The following is an 18,707-nucleotide window of genomic DNA, read 5'->3' as shown; positions in this document are numbered from 1 at the left end:
TCCGGATCGGCCTGGGGGCTCTGGTGAGGGTTCGGTGACCCCTCCTCAAGGGTGGGTACTGTTGTGAATTCCGTTCTCGGGCTCCCTCCTGTGGTCATGAGTGGTATTGTGTGAGTTCTGTTCTTGGGCTCCCTCTGGTGACCTTTAGTTCTTACTGCGGGTCTGTAGCTGGAATCCAGCTGCCTCGTTTTCTGCTAGTCTGGCCTCTATTTAACTCCACCTGGACCTTCACTTTTTGCCTGCTGTCGTTGTATTCAGTACTGGTTCTGATCTCTCTGGATTTTCCTTGTGACCTGTCTCCTCCTGAGAAGCTAAGTCTTGCTAGTTCATGTTTGCTCATTATTTCCTTGAAAATGTTTCTCTGTATATGATGAGTTCTGTCCAGCTTGCTTATATGTAATATTCTCGCTTGCTGGAAGTTCTGGGGTGCAGAGTTGCGCCCCTCACATCGTGAGTCGGTGTGGGGGTTCTTGTAATCTCTGCGTGGATTATTTTTGATAGCATTTTATACTGACCGCACAGATCCCTTGCTGTCTTCTACTATTTAGTGTTAGCGGGCCTCATTTGCTAAAAACCTGTTTTTATTTCTACGTTTGTGTTTTCCCCTTAACTCACCGTTATTATTTGTGCGGGGCTGTCTAAAACTTTGGGGTATTTCTCTGAGGCAAGTGAGGCTTTGCTTTCTCTCTAGGGATAGCTAGTTTCTCAGGCTGTGACGAGGCGTCTAGGATTTTAGGTAACGCTCCACGGCTGCCTATAGTGTGTATTGATAGAATCAGGGTTGCGGTCAGTATAGCTCCCACATCCCCAGAGCTTGTCCTAAGGATTTCTGTTACTTAGCAGGTCAGTTTGCGATCCTTGCCACCAGGATCATAACACATGGCCTTTCCTCCCCTCGGCTAACCTGGTAGAAGTCGGGGCTCCTCTCCAGAATCGGCACTTTGCAGCATCTTTTCTTGCGGCTCTGCTTCACAACGTCTTCACTTCCGGCTTTCCAGGCAGCAGCACGGCACCTTCCTGCATCCCGCTTTATTCGGCCGGCTCTGCCCACGAAGGTATGGCTCCTCCCCTCGGCGCGGAAATGGTGGATTTTGGTGGCAAATCTCAACAACAGTCTAAAAGGCCTTTTAGGTGCACACAACATGCTTTGCAGGCTTAAGTAGATCCTGTTCGTGACGCCAAAAATGGATCACCCCCAGAGTAGGGCAATGGGGACACATGTGGAATTATAAACTTAACAATAAAAGTGTAAAAGAACTGAAAATATGTCTTATATTCTAGGTTCTTCAAAGTAGCCACATTTTGCTTTGATAGCTGCTTTGCACATGGATCACCCCAGCGTAGGGCAATGGGGTACTCGGCACCGGGTCCTTCGGTTCAGGGGATGTCACGGTGGCTGACCCGGCCCGTGGCCCTCAGGGGTGTCCAGTAAAAGAGATTATACATGGGAAAGGTGCAGTAAAGAATGAGGAGATGGGTTTGCAGTCTTTTACCTTGTTTACTGAAGACTTCAGTATCCTCAGCCCGGAGCGCCAGATGACAGGGCAGGCAGAGTCCGGTCGGTCTGAAGGCAAATCCAGAGTCCCCTGCATGTGTGTGATACCTGAATGTGGTTGTCTTTCATTGCCTTCAGACATGACATCACTTCTTCCCCTGAAAGGATAATGACATCACTGCGACGACCAGGACACAGTGGCACTCACTCTTGGCATTCTCTTGATGAGCTTCAAGAGGTAGTCACCGGGAATGGTTTTCAATTCACAGGTGTGCCCTGTCAGGTTTAATAAGTGGGATTTCTTGCCTTATAAATTGGGTTGGGACCATCTGTTGTGTTGTGCAGAAATCTGGTGGATACACAGCTGATAGTCCTACTGAATAGACTGTTAGAATTTGTATTATGGCAAGAAAAAAGCAGCTAAGTAAAGAAAAACGAGCAGCCATCATTACTTTAAGAAATGAAGGTCAGTCAGTCCAAAAAATTGGGAAAACTTTGAAAGTGTCCCCAAGTGCAGTGGCAAAAACCATCAAGCGCTACAAAGAAACTGGCTCATATGAGGACCGCCCCAGGAAAGGACGACCAAGAGTCACCTCTGCTTCTGAGGATAAGTTTATCTGAGTCACCAGCCTCAGAAATCACAGGTTAACAGCAGATTAGGTTAGAGACCAGGTCAATGCCATACAGAGTTCTAGCAGCAGACACATCTCTACAACAACTGTTAAGAGGAGACTTTGTGCAGCAGGCCTTCATGGTAAAATATCTGCTAGAAAACCACTGCTAAGGACAGGCAACAAGCAGAAGAGACTTGTTTGGGCTAAAGAACACAAGGAATGGACATTAGACCAGTGGAAATCTGTGCTTTGGTCTGATGAGTCCAAATTTGAGATCTTTGGTTCCAACCACCGTGTCTTTGTGCGACGCTGAAAAGGTGAACGGATGGACTCTACAAGCCTGGTTCCCACCGTGAAGCATGGAGTAGGAGGTGTGATGGTGTGGGGGTGCTTTGCTGGTGACACTGTTGGGAATTTATTCAAAATTGAAGGCATACTGAACCAGCATGGCTACCACTGCAGCGGCATGCTATTCCATCCGGTTTGCGTTTAGTTGGACCATCATTAATTTTTCAACAGGACAATGACCCCAAACACACCTCCAGTCTGTGTAAGGGCTCTTTGACCAAGAAGGAGAGTGATGGGGTGCTACGCCAGATGACCTGGCCTCCACAGTCACCAGCCCCTGAACCAAATCGAGATGATTTGTGGTGAGCTGGACAGCAGAGTGATGACTAAAGGGCCAACAAGTGCTAAGCATCTCTGGGAACTCCTTCAAGATTGTTGGAAGACCATTTCCGGTGACTACCTCTTTAAGCTCATCAAGAGAATGCCAAGAGTGTGCAAAGCAGACATCAAAGCAAAAGGTGGCTACTTTGAAGAACCTAGAATATAAGACATAATTTCAGTTGTTTCACACTTTTTTGTTAAGTATATAATTCCACATGTGTTAATTCATAGTTTTGATGCCTTCAGTGTGAATGTACAATTTTCATAGTCATGTAAATACAGAAAAATCTTTAAATGAGAAGGTGTGTCAAAACTTTTGGTCTGTACTGTAGCTGCTACTGATGATCATATTTTTTGTTCTAAAAATTGGATATTGTCATCCATACAATTTAATGTGCTTTGTGTGAAAGTACGGTGGTTTTACATTTTTAAAAACCGCTAGACCTGCTACAGATGGCCCAATAAAAAAAAAAAGTTTTAATTAAGACAACTTGGTTTCTAAAGAACTAGGGATTAGAAAATGCGTTTGGCGTGTGTTAAGGGATGGGAAATGAGAGTGCTGATGATGGTGGACGCAGATGCATGTTACTGGAGCACAAGCAACATGTCCATCCACGACATAAAGCTTCCTGTCCCCCTTTGGAGGAGGGATTGAACATCACTTTTGAAGCCACACCAGTGTGGTTGGATGCTTTCAGCATACTTTTCAGAGCCACTCAGTCTTCCACACGGTCCAGTCTCACCAAGCAAGAGTCTAGATCACTTTATACTCACCCTGATCCTCCTTGCTCCCACCATGTTCAGTCCCAGGAGACCAGTGTTCCCACACTAGGACATTCAAAGGAGCACTTTACATTGCTATTTCTTAATTGTTGCATCTCACCCTGCATGTTTCAAGAGTGACAGGAGGACATGCTGATTAGTGATGCACAAAACTTCGAGCAGCCACAGTCACAAGAAGATGACGGTGGAGAATATCAAATTTTGTCTAAGGAAGTAGATGATGATGAGACATAGTTGCCAGTAAGTCAAATTGTTGTTAAGTCACTGAGTCAAGAGGACCAGGGTGCAGAAGTGGAAGACAAGGTGGTGGATGATGAAGTCACGGACCCAACTTGGGAAACAGGCATGCAAAACGAGGCCAGCATTGCTGATGGGGAGGGATCGGCAGCACTGAAACAGGCAGGAAGAGGCAGTGGAGTGACCAGAGGGAGAAGACTGTTCTGCATAGCTCCGTTTATTTGTCAGTTTCTCCACCAAAAGAGTTAGGTGTCAGTCTGGTACTTTTTTAAAGAGAGTTTTGAGACAAAGCAAATGGTCATTTTCAACCTGTACCATGCCAATATCAGCAGTGGCCTGACCACTAAGAGTTTAACCACCACCAGCATGATTAGGCATATGTCATCTAAGCACCCGACTTTTCGGGCCTAATGGCTGGATCCACAATTGGTGTCGGCGGGTGACACCACTGCCTCTCCCCCTGTGCTAGCTGCTTGCCAAATCCATGTCCATGACACTAGCATAGATGTATCCCAGATTGCAACCATCCTTGCACTTTCAGAGGCACCATCATTATGCACTTTCAAATACTTGTTCCTTAACAGCATTTCAGGCACCCACCCACAGGCGCAAACACTAAATGTGTACATTTCCAGGCTGTTTGCCATGGAAATGTTACCATTTAGGCTTGTTGACATGGAGGATTTCTGCTGAATCATGACCCCAGTCTTTCCTCGGTACTAGCTCCCAGCCGTCACTAATTCTCCCGGTGTTGTGTCCCCGCCTTTTACAAGCATGTGTCCAAGAACATCACCCATGCGCTTACCAATGCACTTACTGGAGATTGTTCACTTAACAACTGACATGTGTAGAAGCACATTGGGTGAACATTGTAGAGGCCGGGGCTGAGCCTCACCCTGGCATGGCACATGTGCTGCCAATGCAGATGAATGCTGGCCCTACTTCAATCAGTGTTTCTTTCACCTCCTATACCAGTTCACCAGTTCCTACAACACCTCCTGTTCCTCCTAATCCTCCATTTTTGATGTGTTATATCTGAGCATGTCGTCCACCTTAGCCAGAAGCTGGAGGCTCTGCATCACTGCCTTAGCAAAGCAACAACAGGTTCTGATGAAGCTAATTTGTCTAGGAGACAAACTGCACACTGCAGCAGAGTAATTGAAAGAAATAACAGACCAGACAGATCTGTCGCTCTTGCCGCTGAACCTACTACCAGACAAGGTCGTGTCTGATGATAGCACTGACTTTTTTCAAGTATCACTTCTTGTAAATGCTTTTTGTAGCCAGTTAAGAGTCTTTCAATTCTTGTTTGAGGAATATTAATCCATTCTTTCTTTGAAAATTCTTCAAGTTCTGTGAGATTCCTGAGTCGTCTTGCATGCATTGCTATTTTGAGGTCTAGTCACAGATTTTCAATGATGTTTCGATCAGGGGACTATGAAGACCATTGAGAACCCTTCAGCTTGCATATTTTGAGGTGGTTTAATGTGGATTTTGATTTGTATTTAGGATCATTATCCATTTGAAGAAGCCATCCTCTTTTCAACTTATTTACAAATTAAGAATTTGATGAAATTTCATTGAATCCATTCTTCCGTCTATCCATCAAATGCTCCCCTGTGCCCAGGGTCATCATCAAGGAATTACTGCTCAAACTGTCATATGGGGCCCGGTGAGGAGGGGGCCTGCTCTGTGCCTCCTTTCTCACGAGGCCCCAAGGTCAGGTTTCGTCCATTTGCTCAGTATTTGAAAGTGCGCCTTTGGACGCACAATCAGTTGCAATCTATTACTGTGCAGGACTTGCTTCCTGCACTGCAATAGGAGTAGCCAGCCAATCAGAGGCCAGCAGCTGAAGCTGATATTGGTGCACATGTCACTAGCTTATGACTTCACTGTCATGTATTGGAGCATCCACACCTCAAATGATTCAGGAAGAGAACAACACTGGACCATGACCAGGTAAGGAGCAACTTTTCTTTATTTTTTAACTTAAATCCACAATATGAGGGGGCATGATGGAAACATATGGGGCAGGATGGAGACATATGAGGGGGCAGGATGGTGACATATGGAGTGGTGTCATGATCTCTGCAGGCAGAGATCATAGCAAGCCTATAGAGGGACAAGCTCTCGGAAGATGGAACTATACTGACCATGAACTAAGCCTGCCGCGCAACTAGAAATAGCCAGGTAGCATTTCCTATTTATCGCTAGATGCCCAGCTCTGGCCTAAGACCTAAATAGCTAGCAGAGGGAAATATAAGACCTGGCTCACCTCTAGAGAAATATTCCAAAGAAGACAGTAGCCCCCCACATATAATGACGGTGAGTTCAGATGAAACTACAAACGCAGCAGGAAAATAGTCTTAGCAAATTTGAGGTCCGCTTACTAGATAGCAGAAGACAGATAGTATACTTTCATGGTCAGCAGAAAAACACTAACAAAACACCATCCAGAGATTACCTTAAACTCTGGCATTAACTCATAACGTCAGAGTAGCAATCCCTGATCAACGAGAGCTTTCCAGACACAGTAACAAAACTTCAGCTGTGAACTGGAACAAATAGGCAAAACAAAACATGGACAAAAGTCCAACTTAACTAGTAGTTGTCTAGAAGCAGGAACAAGCACTGAGAGGCATCAGATAACATTGTTGACCGGCAAGAAACCACCAGAGAAATGAGCTTAAATAGCGACACCCACTACTGATGGAACCAGGTGAAACAGGAAAGAGGATGACAAGTCCAATTCCACAAGCGGCCACCGGGGGAGCCCAGAATCCAAATTCACAACAGTACCCCCCCCTCAAGGAGGGGGCACCGAACCCTCACCAGATCCACCAGGGCGACCAGGATGAGCCCTATGGAAGGCACGAACAAGATCAGAAGCATGAACATCAGATGCATTGACCCAAGAATTATCCTCCTGGCCGTAACCCTTCCAGTTGACCAGATACTGGAGTTTCCGTCTGGAAACACGAGAGTCCAAAATTTTCTCAACAACGTACTCCAACTCACCCTCAACCAACACCGGAGCAGGAGGCTCAACTGAAGGTACAACAGGTACCTCATACCTGCGCAATAACGACCGATGAAAAACGTTATGAATGGAAAAGGACGCAGGGAGGTCCAAACGGAAAGAAACAGGATTAAGAATCTCCAATATTCTATAAGGGCCGATGAACCGAGGTTTAAACTTAGGAGAAGAGACCCTCATAGGGACAAAACGAGAAGACAACCACACTAAATCTCCAACACAAAGCCGAGAACCAACACGACGATGACGGTTGGCAAAACGCTGAGTCTTCTCCTGGGACAACTTCAAATTGTCCATAACCTGCCCCCAGATGTGATGCAATCTCTCCACCACCGCATCCACTCCAGGACAATCCGAGGATTCCACCTGACCGGAGGAAAATCGAGGGTGAAACCCCGAATTACAGAAAAACGGGGACACCAAGGTGGAAGAACTGGCCCGATTATTGAGGGCGAACTCTGCCAATGGCAAAAAAGCAACCCAATCATCCTGGTCAGCAGAGACAAAACACCTCAGATATGTCTCAAGGGTCTGATTAGTCCGCTCGGTCTGGCCATTAGTCTGAGGGTGAAAAGCAGATGAAAAAGACAAATCTATGCCCATCCTAGCACAGAATGCCCGCCAAAATCTAGACACAAATTGGGTACCTCTGTCAGAAACAATATTCTCAGGAATACCGTGCAATCGGACAACATTCTGAAAAAACAGAGGAACCAACTCAGAAGAAGAAGGCAACTTGGGCAGAGGAACCAAATGGACCATTTTAGAGAAACGGTCACAGACCACCCAGATGACAGACATCTTCTGGGAAACAGGCAGATCTGAAATAAAATCCATCGAGATGTGTGTCCAAGGCCTCTTAGGAATAGGCAAGGGCAACAGCAGTCCGCTAGCCCGAGAACTACAAGACTTGGCCCGAGCACAAACGTCACATGACTGCACAAAGACTCGCACATCTCGTGACAGAGAAGGCCACCAGAAGGATCTTGCCACCAAATCCCTGGTACCAAAAATTCCGGGATGACCTGCCAATGCAGAAGAATGTACCTCAGAGATGACTCTGCTGGTCCAATCATCCGGAACAAACAGTCTATCAGGCGGACAACGATCCGGTCTATCCGCCTGAAACTCTTGCAAGGACCGCCGCAGATCAGGAGAAACAGCCGACAAAATTACTCCCTCCCTAAGGATACCTGTGGGTTCAGAATTACCAGGAGAGTCCGGGTCAAAACTCCTAGAAAGGGCATCTGCCTTAACATTCTTAGAACCCGGTAGGTATGACACCACAAAATTAAAGCGAGAAAAAAATAAAGACCAGCGCGCCTGTCTAGGATTCAGGCGTCTGGCAGTCTCAAGATAAATCAAATTTTTGTGGTCAGTCAATACCACCACCTGATGCCTAGCCCCCTCGAGCCAATGGCGCCACTCCTCAAACGCCCACTTCATGGCCAAAAGCTCCCGATTCCCAACATCATAATTCCGCTCTGCGGGCGAAAATTTGCGAGAAAAGAAGGCACAAGGCCTAATGACGGAGCAGTCGGAACCTTTCTGCGACAACACTGCCCCAGCTCCGATCTCCGAAGCGTCAACCTCAACCTGAAAAGGCAGATTCACATCAGGCTGACGCAACACAGGGGCAGAGGCAAAACGGCGCTTAAGCTCCTGAAAGGCCTCTACAGCATGAGGGGACCAATTAGCAACATCAGCGCCTTGTCTGGTCAAATCAGTCAGTGGTTTAACGACATCCGAAAAACCAGCAATAAATCGGCGGTAAAAGTTGGCAAAGCCCAAAAATCTCTGAAGACCCTTAAGAGAGGAGGGCTGAGTCCAGTCACAAATAGCTTGCACCTTGACGGGATCCATCTCAATGGAAGAGGGAGAAAAAATATACCCCAAAAAGGAAATTTTCTGGACCCCAAAAACGCACTTAGACCCCTTCACACATAAAGAATTAGACCGCAGAACCTGAAAAACTCTCCTGACCTGCTGGACATGAGAGTCCCAGTCATCAGAAAAAATCAGAATATCATCCAGATATATTATCATAAATTTATCCAGAAAATCGCGGAAAATATCATGCATAAAAGACTGAAAAACTGAAGGGGCATTAGAAAGACCAAAAGGCATGACCAAATACTCAAAGTGGCCCTCGGGCGTATTAAATGCGGTCTTCCACTCATCCCCCTGCCTGATCCGCACCAAATTATACGCCCCACGAAGATCAATTTTAGAGAACCACTTAGCACCCTCTATACGAGCAAACAAATCCGTAAGCAATGGCAATGGGTATTGATACTTAACAGTGATCTTATTCAGAAGCCGATAATCAATACATGGTCTCAAAGAGCCGTCTTTTTTTGAGACAAAGAAAAACCCAGCTCCCAAGGGAGAAGAAGATGGACGAATATGTCCCTTTTCCAAAGACTCCTTTATATATTCCCGCATAGCAGCATGTTCCGGCACAGACAAATTAAACAAACGACCCTTTGGATATTTACAACCCGGTATCAAATCTATGGCACAATCGCACTCACGGTGCGGAGGTAACGACCCAAGCTTGGGTTCGTCAAAGACGTCTTGATAATCAGAGAGGAACTCAGGGACTTCAGAGGGAATGGACGACGAAATAGAAACCAAAGGTACGTCCCCATGAATACCCTTACATCCCCAGCTCAACACAGACATTGCTCTCCAGTCCAAGACTGGGTTGTGAGACTGCAACCATGGCAATCCCAGTACCAAATCGTCATGTAAATTATACAGCACCAGGAAACGAATAATCTCCTGGTGATCCGGATTGATAAGCATGGTTACTTGTGTCCAGTATTGTGGTTTATTATTAGCCAATGGGGTGGAGTCAATCCCCTTCAGAGGAATAAGAGTCTCCAAAGGCTCTAAATTAAAACCACAACGATTGGCAAAGGACCAATCCATAAGACTCAGAGCGGCGCCAGAGTCAACATAGGCGTCCGTGGCAATGGATGACAAAGAGCAAATCAGGGTTACAGACAAAATAAACTTAGACTGAATGGTGCCAATGGAAACAGACTTATCAAGCTTCTTTGTACGCCTAGAGCATGCTGATATAACATGAGTAGAATCCCCACAATAGAAACACAATCCATTCTTCCGTCTAAAATTCTGTCGCTCGCTCCTGGACAGAATTCTATCACACTGCATACTTTCTGGCGTCTTTTCCATAGACACCGCCAGATGGTGCACCGGTTTGCGCTCCCGCAGACGCCTATCAATCTGAATAGCCATTGTCATGGACTCATTCAGACCTGCAGGCAAAGGGAACCCCACCATAACATCCTTAACGGCATCAGAGAGACCTTCTCTGAAAGTTGCCGCCAAGGCGCACTCATTCCACTGAGTAAGCACAGACCATTTACGGAATTTTTGGCAGAAAACTTCAGCTTCGTCTTGCCCCTGAGATAGTGCCATCAAAGTTTTTTCTGCCTGAAGTTCCAAATGAGGTTCCTCATAAAGCAAGCCCAAGGCCAGAAAAAACGCATCCACATCGCGTAACGCAGGATCCCCTGCTGGCAATGAGAAGGCCCAATCTTGAGGGTCACCCCTGAGCAAGGAAATCACAATCCTAACCTGCTGAGCAGGGTCTCCAGCTGAACGAGACTTCAGGGACAAATAAAGCTTACAATTATTTCGGAAATTCTGGAAGCTAGCTCTATTCCCTGTGAAGAACTCCGGCAAAGGAATTCTCGGCTCAGATACCGGAGCATGTACCACAAAATCTTGTAAATTTTGTACTTTCGTGATGAGATTATTCAAACCCGCAGTTACACTCTGGAGATCCATTATTGTCAGGTGCACACAGAGCATACAGAGATTAGGAGGAGAGAGAGAAAAAAGACTGCAGCAAGGCAGACTGGAGGAAAAAAAAAAAAAAAAAAAATTCCAGCAGACTTCTTATAACTCTCCTTTCTCAACCTGGGTCTTTAACACTTTATGGGCCGGTCAAACTGTCATGATCTCTGCAGGCAGAGATCATAGCAAGCCTATAGAGGGACAAGCTCTCGGAAGATGGAACTATACTGACCATGAACTAAGCCTGCCGCGCAACTAGAAATAGCCAGGTAGCATTTCCTATTTATCGCTAGATGCCCAGCTCTGGCCTAAGACCTAAATAGCTAGCAGAGGGAAATATAAGACCTGGCTCACCTCTAGAGAAATATTCCAAAGAAGACAGTAGCCCCCCACATATAATGACGGTGAGTTCAGATGAAACTACAAACGCAGCAGGAAAATAGTCTTAGCAAATTTGAGGTCCGCTTACTAGATAGCAGAAGACAGATAGTATACTTTCATGGTCAGCAGAAAAACACTAACAAAACACCATCCAGAGATTACCTTAAACTCTGGCATTAACTCATAACGTCAGAGTAGCAATCCCTGATCAACGAGAGCTTTCCAGACACAGTAACAAAACTTCAGCTGTGAACTGGAACAAATAGGCAAAACAAAACATGGACAAAAGTCCAACTTAACTAGTAGTTGTCTAGAAGCAGGAACAAGCACTGAGAGGCATCAGATAACATTGTTGACCGGCAAGAAACCACCAGAGAAATGAGCTTAAATAGCGACACCCACTACTGATGGAACCAGGTGAAACAGGAAAGAGGATGACAAGTCCAATTCCACAAGCGGCCACCGGGGGAGCCCAGAATCCAAATTCACAACAGAGTGGGTAGGATAGAGACATATCAGGGGGCAAGATGGAGACATATGGAGGGGATAAATGGAGACATATGATGAGGCAGGGTAGAGACATATGGGGCCAGGATGGGAGGACATATATGGGGCCAGGATGGGAGGACATATGGAGCAAAATAGAGACACATGAGGTCATGATTGGAGGACATATGGGAGCAGGATAGAGACACATGAGGTAAGGAATGAGCCACATGGGGCAGGATGGGGAATATTATTACAGGAAGGTGCCAGGATGTAAGACATTAATACTGTAGGGGCTAATTAAGGGGCGTTATTACTGCTGTGATGTATTTTATTTTTCAGGATACTGTTTTCAGAAAGTTGACTTTCTGGAACTTTCTCCCATCTCCCTACTGCATCTCTGGAGCTCAGCCACAGTGATCTTGGGGTTAACTCTCTCACCAAGGCTCTTCTCCCACGATTGCTAAGTTTGGATGGACAGCCAGGTCTAGGAAGACTTCTGGTGGTCCCAAACTTCTTCCATTTAAGGATTATGGAGGCCACTGTGCTCTTAGGAGCCTTGAATACTACAGAAATTATTTTGTAAACTTGGCCAGATCTGTGTATTGTCACAATTCTATCTCTGAGCTCCTTTGCCAGTTCCTTCAACCTCATGACTGACTCTCATTTGGTCTGACATGCACTGTGAGCTGTGAGGTCTTATATAGACAGGTGCGTGCCTTAATTAAACACAGTTGGACTCCAATCAAGGAGTAGAACCATCTCAAGGAGGATCACAAGGAAATGGACAGCATGTGACTTAAATATGAGTGTCTGAGTAAAGGGTCTGAATACTTATGACTATGTGATATTTGATATTTCAGCTTTTCTTTTTTATTAAATTTGCAAAAATTTCTACATTTCTGTTTTTTTCCATCAAGATGGGGTGCAGAATGTACATTAATGTGACAAAATGAACTTTTTTTAATTTAGCAAATGACTGCAATGAAACAAAGATTGAAAAATTTAAAGGGGTCTGAATACTTTCCGTACCCACTGTGTGTATATATATATATATATATATATATATATATATATATATATATACACTATATATATATATATATATATATATATATATATATACCATATTTGTCTAAAATACAAAGGAAACGTGTCACCTTTAACTTTAGCCCTTTTAAAGATCATTTTATCTTCAACTTGCTTAACTGTTCACAATAACAGTAATTTTGACCAAGGGGTGCCAAAACTTTTGCATGTCACTGTATGTCCTAATTGAACATATAGATGGAGTGTCTGTGAGAAAAAGCCTTAATACTACTGAAGATGGCGCGCACACTCATTCCTTTGTCAAAGAAACATTTCTTCCCTTTACCGCTATTTGGTGTAAACAACTTCTGAACGCGTGGATCATGACTAACTACACTGATGTATTGAGCAGATGAAGAACTATTACATATTTGTATTAGTACTTGATAATGTGACCAAAACTTAATAAATAATCTCTTTCTTTTCTATTTTAGTATATTTGTGAAAGACACTTCCAGAAAGTTCTGAACCGCAGCTTATTCACAGGTTTACGATCTATCACTCATTTTGGACGGCCTCAGTTTGAGCTGTTTTTCACTTCTCTGCAGGAAGTTCACCCAGAGGTGAGTGATTTAGTGTTTTTATTAATTTGGATGAAAGTCAAATGGATCTAATTAATTTCTGTTTAGTCATCTCTAGTGCTATTAACTCTGTTCGCTTTTCAACACTGACACAATTGTATAAGCGATATTAAAATCAAAGTAATATAACACAATAGCTAATTATTGTTTTATCTCAATATCCAGTAATTTCATAAAATATATTATGGTCATAAAGAATTGCTCATATTTTTTTTTGCTACTGTGCTGATTAAAGGGCAGCTAATAACTGTTGCATATACTTAACTGTTTTAATTAATTCACTGGTTTAATTTCTGAGCAGTGAACCAGCTGGAGTTATATTAATATAGAAACAAAAAGCTCTGATCAGATGATCACTGTTTTAAGATATGTTCATGACCTTATTTGGGTTTTCTTAAAGGTTGAGGATTTACTCATACTTTATAAGGTGTTGTGTATGTCCCTGAGTAAAAAAAAATCCTGTACTCACTTCCTGTACCAACATAATTTTTCTACACTGGCCAGTTTATCCCTCAACTGTCTCCTTGCATAAAAACATCACGTGAAACAAACGTGAACACAATTGTCACTACCCTTCTATTAAATAAGAAAAACCTGCCATAGTAAATGAAATAACTTGAAACCTACTAAAACAAAATTAGGTTTAAATTTACTGATTATCAACTAATGAAAATCAGACATAACTTTTGAATTGTGGTTCAACAGAAAATGTAAAAAAAAAACCTAGTGAAAATGACCTGGATAAAAATTATAGAAAATCTAAGAAAAGATTAAAAATAATTTGACTGTAGGGACATTAAGGTGTGTCTGGCAATTAGCACCACAGGTTTCTACAAATTTGTAATCTTTCAGTCTTCCTATTCAAAGGGAGCAAAGTAGTCACAGTGCTGTTTGGTATCATGGTGTGTACCACACTGAACATGGACCCAAAGAAAGCTGAGAAAAGTTGTCTCAGGAGATGAGAAAGAAAATGATTGACAAACACATAAAAAGTAAAGGCTGTAAGACCATGTCCAAAGAGCATGATATTCTTGTTACTACAGTTGCATATATTATTCATCGGTTTATGGGACTGTAGCTTACCTCCATGGATGTAGCTACAAAAGAAAAATTGCTGACAAATTGAAGTGATAGATTATATAAATGGTAAGAAAAGAGCCCAGACCATCTTCCAAATATATTAGATGTAAACTCAGAAGTCAACGTATATCATTGTTTGATCACACCATCTGTTGCTGTCTTGGCCAAAATTGTCTTCACGGAAATAACTTAGAAAGAAACCACTGTTGAAAGCAAACCATAAAATATTGAGACTGAAAATTGCCTAAAATGCATATTGCAGTCACAAAGCTTCTGTGTTAACTGTGCATTAGACATATGAGACAAAACTGGAGCTTTTTGGAAAGCCACCTCAGCATTGTGGTCACAAACTTGAAAGTGAAGCATACAAAGAAAAGAACGTTGTACCTACTGTGAAACATGGTGGAGGTTTGTTTGTTTTTGGGCTGCTTTATTGCATAACACAGGGTGTTTTTAATTTGTGTCAGGTGCAATGAAATCTCACGCCTAGCAAGGCATTCTGGAGTGAAATGTGTTGGCCAGTGTAAAAATCTTGGTTTTAACCATTAGTCATGGGTCCTCTAACAGGGTAATGACTCAGCGCAAAGTATTTGATTATTTTGAAGTGACTTTCAAGGAGCCCTGATCTAAATCCTATTGAAGATCTGTGGAAGGTGCGAAAACATGCAGCCTGGAGAAGGCACACTTCAAATATGAGACAACTGGATTAGATTTCTCACTTTGACTGGACCAAAATACCTGTAGACAAAGAAATAATTCTTATTGAGAGTTACAGAAATTGTTTACTTGTAGTGATTGCTTGAAAAGGTTGTGCAACGAAATATTAAGTTAAAGATACCATAGTTTTTGCCCACTTCATTTTCATTAGTTTGTTATTTGTTAGTTTGTTTGTTATAGTTTATTATTTTTCCATTGAACCAATGTCTGATTTTCATTAATTGATTTAGTAAATTTAATTTGAAAAATACTTTTGCTATATAAGCCTCTACAATGGTTCCGTATGAATCACATATTTGATAGAATTACACTGAACCCTCGGTGTAATCACTCAGTGCAGAGTGCAGGATAAATGTGATCTGAGCCTTACTGCATTCTTTGGGAGGCAGAATGAGCAAATCAACAGCAGGTGAAGAATTGATTTTATTACTTTATGCTGTCTTTTGTGTGGTATAAGTGATTAATCGAGCATATACTTTGGGTTGGTGCGATTACAGAGATACCAGATATAAATAGATTTTTTATGTTTCACTGTTATCACACATTAAAGACGCTTTAAATAAAAAAGTTTTTGCATAGCCATGTTATGAGAGCTATAGTTTTTTGATATTTCTCCAACAGAGTCATTTGACGGCGTGCCTTTTGCAGGACGAGTTGACGTTTTTATTAGTGTTATTTTGGGGCAGCAATATAAGCAAAAACCAACAATTCAGGATTTTTTATGCTGTTCTCTATGTGGTGAAATTGATAAGTCAACTTTATTCTTTGTGTCAGTACGATTACAGCGATATCACACTTATATAATCTTTTTATGTTTTAGATCTTACACAACAAAACTATTTTTTAGGAAAAATAATTGTTTTTGTATCGCTTTATTCTGAGAGCTATAACTTCTACATTTTTCTACTGATGGAGCCGGATGGCAGCTTGTTATTTTGCAGGACAAGATGACATTTTCAGCAATACCATTTTTATTTGCATTTGACTTTTTGATCGCGTTTTATTCCACTTTCTGTTCAGCATCACTTTTTGTCTTGTTTTTTATTTAATTTATGGTGTTCATTGAAGGGAGTATCTAGTGTGAAAGCTTTATGGCTTGGGTTGTTACAAACGTGGCGATACCAAACGTGTACTTTTTTGTTTTTGTATAAATATGTGTATTTATTGGTGTAATATTTTTTCTCATTTATTTTTCACTTTTTGATTATTTTTTGAGTATTGCTACAATTTTTTAGATTTTTTTTTGTTTTTACTTTTTTACTTAGTTTTTGTTTGGGATTTTAACTTTTATTACTCTGATCACTGATGTAATCCATTATACCTGTCAGTATTATACTGACAGAAGACTCTTAGATCATGGTCCTGGCATAGCCTAATAAGGCCACTGTAGATGGTAGATCCGGAAGTCATTATGACGACTTTGGGTTGTAATGGCAAATATTCGGCTCTCAGAATAATGATTGTGGCATTTAGGGGGCTAAATGGCCCTGGGTAAGTGCAGGCACTACTACTAGCAGTGACAGCAGGGTCTTGGTTATTACTTACGATGAGCTCCGGCATCAATCTCTTGGGCACTGCTCCTGTGCTCTGCACTATCGCCATGATGTAAGAGTACATCTTAGGTCATGAACTCCTTCTTGACCATGATGTAAACTTACATCAAAGGTTATAAAGGGGTTAAAGTCACCATAATGTTCTTGGTTGACTTTTTCAGAGCTAAACTAATAAATCAACACAAGCAGTAATTTTAGTAATTATTGTGATCATTATTAAATTAATAATACAAAGTTTATTTTGTGTTTTCCTTTTAAGGTTAAAAAAATTGGAGTTTTCAGTTGTGGACCTCCAGGAATGACCAAAAATGTTGAAAAAGCATGCCAGATGCATAACAAGAAGGACCAGACCCATTTTACTCACCATTTTGAAAATTTCTAGAATTAATTACAAGAATAATGCTGTTTAGTAAATAAATATTCCTATGATATTTTACAATGTTCTATGATTTCAATAAAATTTTTGATAAATGCTTTATATGTGAGTGAGAGTAAGTTCTTTGCTTGATAAACTGAGGGAGGAGAGAACAGTGACCCATTGTAAATCTGACATCTACTGTCGACATAGATCTAGATTTCACTTTTCTCTTCAGACTACATGTTGAACTGTGAATATTACAGCATTGTTTTTACATATCAACAGCGAACATTTTGGAAGAGCGGGGGCAATATAGATCAAGATGGTTACGACTTAAAATGAAATCTGTTCAATTTTGTTTGGGCTTGGATGTAAGACTTACTCCAATGTTCCATGCTATCAAATGCCACAATAGGCTCATTGAAATGACAAGTAAATCTTAGAAATCACACAGTGGATTACTATTATTTATCACTAGATGGCAGCAAAGTGTCAAGGTTGAAGAACAAATCTGGAATCCTCTTTTCTTTTTTAACAAAACCATTGTTTTTTTTCAAATATGGTATTTAAATGATAGTAAGCTAAAGGAAACTTTACAGAAAGAGCGGAAGAGGAGTAGCTAAGAATGAGCTAAATGTTTCCAACTTTAATGGATGCTTTGGCAAATATGGTGCAAGATTTATCGACAATGTGAGAATATTTAACAAGGTTCTGGGCACGAAAGCCGTTATAAGAAAAGGCCATCCATGCTTCAGTCCCAGATAAACTCTAAGTGCCTTCATTCAAATTTTCCCGTATATACATTGATGGCCTTTTCCTAGGCATATGAACCATTGGGACCAATATTGATAAATATAAGGAAACTGTATATATTCCTTGAAAAAAACAGATCGATATCTAAATTTATACAGCAGATAGATTTGGATGAAACAAATGTGTATTCACTCCTATGCAGTCGACTAAAAAAGTTCTACAGCGTAATCTACATAAGTAATAAATGTTCAACAGGCACAGCAATAGCATAAACCTGATCCCGGTGCCTGCTGCTGTTGCCCTTTGATGGCACTACATGGTACATTTCAGTATAATTACTTTCTTTGTTAATTCTTCAGCAGACATTCAGCGGTAGGGTGTAATTATATCCTAAATCAAAATAAAAAGCAGAGCCAGTGCTGCCCACTAGATGGCACTGTGTATTTTTGCAGCTGTGTAGGCACTGATTCAAGGATGTCAATGACAGCAAAAAAAGCACAACGGAAAAGAAAAAAACACAAAAGAAAAACATTAAGCTTCATAGTTTATAGTTAGATGTCATGTTTCCTAGTGTGACATTCCTATTTTTCTTTTCCTCAGGTAAATCACCACACATTCTGGATGAAAGGGCAATATAATACGGTACAATAACACTAAAATAATCAAAGCCACTAAAAGGAGTGTAACATCCAGGACTTTCTGGTCCTAAGATAGAAAATCTTCCTTTTTCACTGCTGCTTATAACTGTAACTACCTATGTGTGAACAAATACTAGTCATTTATAAAATAACCTATGACACCACATTGAGTGGACTATTGATCTACTTTGTGTATGTATGTGCCTTTGCTACACTAAAGAAAACATTATTGCAACAGACAGGTTACACAGGTTTATATAATAATAATAATAATAATAAAAATAATAGCTCCAATGTGACTTGAAAGGTTTCTTAAAGGGAATTTGTCAGCAGGTTTTTGCTATAAAATCTGAGAACAGCATGATGTAAGTGTAGACAGGTGCTGGGGATGCAAAAGCACAGAAGATG

At 41.7% G+C, this 18,707-nt stretch overlaps 1 protein-coding gene across 2 annotated transcripts in view; it reads left to right on the top strand.

Moving 5' to 3' along the window:
- Positions 1-17,022, top strand: part of LOC143775604 (dual oxidase 1-like) — a 325,016-nt gene extending 307,994 nt beyond the window's left edge. For both annotated transcript variants that reach the window (XM_077263942.1, XM_077263940.1), the window contains 2 exons: positions 13,054-13,182; positions 16,810-17,022. In XM_077263942.1, the coding sequence (XP_077120057.1) occupies positions 13,054-13,182; positions 16,810-16,932 (252 nt within the window). In that variant the 3' untranslated portion in view covers positions 16,933-17,022. The remainder of the gene's footprint in view (positions 1-13,053; positions 13,183-16,809) is intronic.
- The last annotated feature ends 1,685 nt before the right edge of the window (positions 17,023-18,707 follow it).

The sequence above is a fragment of the Ranitomeya variabilis genome, chromosome 5 (genome assembly GCF_051348905.1).
Source record: "Ranitomeya variabilis isolate aRanVar5 chromosome 5, aRanVar5.hap1, whole genome shotgun sequence".
Taxonomy (NCBI): domain Eukaryota; kingdom Metazoa; phylum Chordata; class Amphibia; order Anura; family Dendrobatidae; genus Ranitomeya; species Ranitomeya variabilis.
This window is presented reverse-complemented; position numbering and strand designations above follow the sequence as displayed.